This window comes from Galeopterus variegatus, unplaced genomic scaffold (genome assembly GCF_000696425.1).
Source record: "Galeopterus variegatus unplaced genomic scaffold, G_variegatus-3.0.2 Scaffold1540, whole genome shotgun sequence".
Lineage (NCBI taxonomy): Eukaryota > Metazoa > Chordata > Mammalia > Dermoptera > Cynocephalidae > Galeopterus > Galeopterus variegatus.
In genome coordinates, this window is record NW_007727651.1 from 236551 (window position 1) to 242720 (window position 6170).

The following is a 6170-nucleotide window of genomic DNA, read 5'->3' on the forward strand; positions in this document are numbered from 1 at the left end:
GCCAACACAGCGAAGGGCTACCGTCGCCATTTTGCAGGGTGGGCTGCGCTGCCTCTTGGCGCGAGTCCGGCGAGCCTGAGCGAGCGAGGACGTGGAAGTGGGTGGGAGGTGGGGAGCGCGCGCTGCCGGGGAAGCTACGCGTGCGCACAGGCTATGGAGGCGGAGGGGTGGGGCTGGAGTACGACTGCGCGTGCTCGGTGGGAGCCCGCGAAGTACCTGGAGGAGGTGGGGGGAGAGGTAGAAAGGAGAGGGGTTGAAGAGCGCTTGCGCAGAAGGGCAACTGTAGTGGAGAGGGGGCTCCCGAGCAGGCGCACAGAGGCGGGACTTGGAAAGCTCTCGCGAGATCTTTCGCGGCTATATATTTATGCGGAGAGCCCGCGTCCTTTCCCTGGTGTGATTCCGTCCTGCGCGGCTCTTCTGCGGAGTGGTCGTTTCTCTCCGTCCGCCTTCTCTCCCACCTACGTGCGTGCTACCACCCCATGGAAGATTCGATGGACATGGACATGAGCCCCCTGAGGCCCCAGAACTATCTTTTCGGTAACTGCTGTGGGGGGATTGGAGCGAGGCCGAGCAAGGCCTGGGAGGCTTTGAGGTGGGGGTGGGGTCGGGAATCCTACTGAGGCCTGGGCTGGTGGAGAAAGCTAGACAGGCTAAAGGCCCCAGAACTATCTTTTCGGTAACTGCTGTGGGGGGATTGGAGCGAGGCCGAGCAAGGCCTGGAGGCTTTGAGGTGGGGGTGGGGTCGGGAATCCTACTGAGGCCTGGGCTGGTGGAGAAAGCTAGACAGGCTAAAGGTCTGAGGGAGTGGGAAGCGAGCTGCTGGAGCCCTGGGGGATGGGAGCCCCGAGGGGAGAGTCGGCTGCTTGAAGGGGTGGGCAGGAAGAGCGGCCTGAAGTCGGGCGTGAGCGGTCCGAGGCCCAGTGCCTGATGTAACGTGGAACTGACTGGCTGAAGGTTCGGCGTTGCCTGGAGTACGCGGTAGAGATCTGGGCATGTATTTTCTTTTAAGGGTGTGTGAATTCGTAGGCTTCTGATTCAGGCCCCGGGTTGGTGGTCCAAGAGGTTGCGTGGGTTGGTGATACGGCATGGATTTCCTTGCTGGGGTAGGGGATAGGTACAGCCTGGGGTCGTTTTTCAGGGTCCAGAGTTCTGGGACCAAAATTTAGCCCAGGTTCCTCAACCGGTTGCAGGGGGAGGGGAGACACGGTGGGGATTCAGGCCGCCGCCGCCGCTGGGAGCACGTGGTTACCACGTGGTTGGGAGGAGGGGATGTGGGCGTTACATCCGGGGCTCACTGGTGTCTTGTCACCCTGGAGCTTGGGATCCTGTGGCTCAGTTGAGGTTCTTAGGCGGGAAATGTTGGGTGAAGTGGCCGATAGCGCCAGGGTTCTGGAGGTCTTTGTTCAGTGCTTACAACATCTACTGTGGTGGTAGTTCTCATTTTTAGAGCCCTTTTTCTGTGTCACTGCGGTAGATGGAAATAGCCCCACTTTGCAGATGTCTGTACTGATGCTCAGAGAAGTAAAGTGACTTAACGAAGGTTGCAGTTACAGGTAAATGGAGACTAAGTCTAAACCAAGCCTCTTGATTCCAGAGCCGGTGCTTTGTAAATGAGGTTTTGGGTTTTGGGGGGGGGGGGCGGCGGAGGCGACCTTTTGTGCGGCACCAAGCAACCATCTTTTTTGTTATGAGGAGAATTGTGGCGAGAGATCATTTGGGGTCAATCAAAGACCTGGAGCTGTTTGGGAACCCCCACTCTCGACCCCTATACCCCCGCACACTGATACACACTGTACTATAGTTGTGAGGAGAGTCGTGATTTGGTTTTCAGTCTCATTAAACTTAATTGCGGAAGTCTGTACAAATCCTGCCCCAAATTTTATCTTAACCATGCTGAGATTTATTAATTGAGCAATAACATTTAAGCATCTATATACCAGTAACTGTTAGATGGCAGTTAGGTGGAAATCATTTAAAACTAAATTTTTATCCTGATAGTATTTAAAACAATTTGCATAGTAACGAAATGGGAGTAGATAACATGCACTATACATTAAGGCTTTATCTGCCATTTTGAATAGCTGAGGTTTCTGATCATTTATATCAAAGAATTTTTTTATTAACCTTTTTATTGGAAACATCCCTTGGATGTGAGAGTATATACTTATTCTTGGCTTAAACATAACTTCTTAAACACACTTTAAACATAACATAATTTAATGTTATGTCATTTTCTGTTGCTCCAAAGACTGAAATGTTGACCCCTTTAACAAACTTGGGTTCTTCTATATTTGTAGTTTTTCTGTTGTAATTAAATTATGAAGCTGTTCATGTTGGTGTTTGTGTAACTGTTCTCATTTCTAATTTGCCACTTTATTTGGGAAATTAGGTAGGTAATTGAGCTTTTTTAAATAGCGGGAAGTTGTCGGTATTGTACATTAGATTTGGTTTCATATACTTGATTTAGTTTCAGATTTACTAAGTTATTAAGCCTATCTGCAGAATAATAGTGCCTGTGTCATGTAGGTGAGAATGAAATAGTATAATGAGAGTGGAACTCATAAAGTCTTGTACGGGTGTTATTTGGTGTTTATAGAAGTCGTTTTCAGGAAATCCAGGAAGACATGATTCTGCCTTTCCCTCTGGTAGCGAGATTAGTGAAAAACTAGTTCACTAGTTAACCTTCACCTTTTTGGTTACCCACACTTACCGTTCCCAGTGTTTTTCTCCTTGTTAGAGTTGCTGTTTTCTTCATTTGCAGGTTGTGAACTAAAGGCCGACAAAGATTATCACTTTAAAGTGGATAATGATGAAAATGAGCACCAGTTATCTTTAAGAACGGTACTTACACTTTTGAAATAAACTACTTAACCTTTCAGCCTTTTGTTCCTATTCATGTGGCTTGAGACTTTTCTTTTGCTTCTCTGATGCTTATAAAATTCGTGTAACTGGGTATCGTATGTACCTCATTTTCTCTACACCTCTAAAACCTGACATCTTTACTTAATACTCATTTAGTTCAGTCACAGTACTCTTCAGCCTTCCTTATTATTATTTTACTTCAATTGCATTATGGCCTCCAGGGCTGTGATAATCATTCTCCCCCATAGAGATTAGCCTACTGCTGAACTTTGTAGTAGTTGCTCAGTAATTTGCTAGGTGATCCCTGTTGTGTGTGTGCATTTTATGGATTTCTTGAAAATTACTGAATATGAGAAATTGATTTGCTAAGATCACATAACACTTGAGGACAACATTGTGCACAAATTTGTTTTCCATCAGTAGAAATAATGAAAGGTTTACACTTGTTTTTTTCTTTTTAAATATGTAACAAATTTTGGTGGGGATTATAAAATGGCTGGAACTTGAGAAGTTGAAGTAGTATTTCTTTTTTTGTTGACAGGTCAGTTTAGGGGCTGGTGCAAAGGATGAATTGCACATTGTTGAAGCAGAGGCAATGAATTATGAGGGCAGTCCAATTAAAGTAACACTGGCAACTTTGAAAATGTCCGTACAGCCTACGGTAAGGGCACTTATACCTCAGATTTTATATCAAGGCTTAATTCTGTGGCTTTAAGTTAGAAGTCATTTGAGATACACCAAGGAAATAGAAAGGGATATTTGGTGGTTCTTTATCTTCTGTCACTGGGGTTGAATGGTCACACTCTTGACCATGATTGTTTCTGCTGCTTGTCAAAGGTGGAAAAACTGGTTCAGTGGTTTGTTAATTTGGTTTATGGGTTTGACTATAATTGCCTATTGTACAAACATTTTCTTTACCTGTTTAGCAATTAAAAATTTCTGCCTTTTAGGTTTCCCTTGGGGGCTTTGAGATAACGCCACCTGTTGTCTTACGGTTGAAGTGTGGCTCAGGGCCTGTGCATATTAGTGGACAGCACTTAGTAGGTATGTTATTCTTATATATTATTCTGTTTAATTTATTCTCTAATGCAGTTGTTTGGTTCCCAATTTGGACTTGATAAAGCAGCTAGTTATACTGTCTTTGTAATACGTTCAAACAGGAATCTAGTAATTTATAACTGGAAAGGCCTTATTTTGTGTTTAAATCTTAACAATGAGTAGCTATAAAATTCCTTTTTTTGTTTTTGTCCTTTTCGAGACCGGCGCACCGCACTGCACTCAGCCAGTGAGCGTCGGGAGCGGGAGCGCTGCTGCGCTCCCAGCGCCACACCCTCCCGAGTGCGCCACGGGCTTGGCCCCAAAATTCCTTTTAAAACATTTGTTTCCCACTTTGCTGTTTTTCTGAATCTCAGTTTTTAAAACACTTGTTACTACTGTGCATTATCAATGCTTTTCTGAGTTTTTGCTTCTTGACTTTTATAGTATCTAATTTTTATTTTAGCTGTGGAGGAAGATGCAGAATCAGAAGATGAAGAGGAGGAGGATGTGAAACTCTTAAGTATGTCTGGAAAGCGATCTGCCCCTGGAACTGGTAGCAAGGTTCCACAGGTAGAGATGCAATTTTACTGCAGTTTTTGCATTCTAGCCTTTAGTTTGGTGATAAGGACCAGCTCTTGCTCATGAATATATATTTTTCTTTAAGAAAAAGGTAAAACTCGCTGCTGATGAAGATGATGATGACGACGATGACGATGATGATGACGATGACGAGTAAGTAGTATACTCTTAGAAACGACATAGTTGTATGTATGGGGAGGAATTTTATGTAAATCATAATTAACCAAAGTCACCCTATGTGATTAATAGTTTATAATTGAATAAAGGGTAAGTGATCAGTGGTTGTCAGTTGGGGTTAAATGAGCTGTGTTTAAAGGATATTGGGACTATGAATGAGCCTTTAAGATACTGCTGTGCATTGTGAATTTTCAGAAGGGTGGATAAGACCGTGCAGCATTTCTCAAATTGATTTGACTAGCTCCCTTTCTCTTGAGGAAAATTTAGTGGACACATTTACTGTACATTATCAAGTCTGGAATTTTATGGTAAATAAGTGGATTGGATGGAAAGAAGAGCATCTGAATAGCTCTAGTTATGTTTGTTTTATATGTTGTTATTAAATAAAGGTTTTTATTTTATCCCCATAAAGGATTTTGGTTTATTTATTTTGGTTTGGCTCCTTATTGACAAAATAATATTCTAAATGGGATATTAAGACTTTCCTGGAATTTAAAATATTGTTGGAAACAAGATTTGATGAGTTTATTAAACTAGATCAAGTTGTGGTAATAAACAGTTAACTGTCACACTGGGATAAAGTAGTATTCATAATGAGCCTTTTCTTAAATGCTATAAATAGCAGTAACTTCTGATACATGGAATTCTTACTTATCTCTCACCTTTGTTCATAAGTTTTGAAATTGGTCCATACATATTTGTTGAAAACATGCTTCAGAAAGAATCTAAGAGGCTTTGAGAGAACATGCATTAATCNAATAAACAGTTAACTGTCACACTGGGATAAAGTAGTATTCATAATGAGCCTTTTCTTAAATGCTATAAATAGCAGTAACTTCTGATACATGGAATTCTTACTTATCTCTCACCTTTGTTCATAAGTTTTGAAATTGGTCCATACATATTTGTTGAAAACATGCTTCAGAAAGAATCTAAGAGGCTTTGAGAGAACATGCATTAATCAAATCTAGAAGTTAGGTTTTCAGTAACTTCAAATAGACAAGCTGGTAGTTCTTTTTAAAAAGAGCTCTTTGAGCATGAAACAGGCAGAAAACAGGGAAAAGCCTGGAAGAGTGGAATGCTTAAAAATTTAAAAATACCTTCATATTAAACTTACAGATGAACTTGGTAAGAATTAAAATAATACACCCTAAGAGAAGAATGGAAAACAGGCTACGAACAGAAATGCGATGTGGTTAGTATATGGTGCTGAATTAGGCTTAGGTTGATTTACTCTGGTGATTTCAAGTTAGCTTTGAATAGGTTTATAAGTGAGTGTCCAGTAGCATATTCATGAGTCCGGAGACAAGCAGTCACTTATAGGAAGGCTTTGGAGTAGGACCTCATTGGTATTAATCCGCTGGGGCTTTGGCAAATTTCTAGCTTTAAAATAGGGTATAATTCCTGATGTAACCACAGTGTAAGAATTTACATTTCTGTTCCTTTGTGTCTTATGATAATCAAGGTCCAAGTTAGCAAGTTTTCATGAAAGTGAAGAAAGGATAGTTAGATAT

The 6170-nt window shown here is 42.0% G+C and overlaps 1 protein-coding gene across 1 annotated transcript in view; it reads left to right on the plus strand.

The window, feature by feature from the left end:
* Positions 1 to 363: 363 nt before the first annotated feature.
* Positions 364 to 6170, plus strand: part of NPM1 (nucleophosmin (nucleolar phosphoprotein B23, numatrin)) — a 22553-nt gene continuing 16746 nt past the window's right edge. Inside the window, 6 exon segments of the mRNA XM_008577564.1 lie at positions 364 to 537; positions 2762 to 2841; positions 3404 to 3523; positions 3813 to 3906; positions 4364 to 4470; positions 4565 to 4632. Of these exon segments, the coding sequence (XP_008575786.1) occupies positions 480 to 537; positions 2762 to 2841; positions 3404 to 3523; positions 3813 to 3906; positions 4364 to 4470; positions 4565 to 4632 (527 nt within the window). The 5' untranslated portion in view covers positions 364 to 479.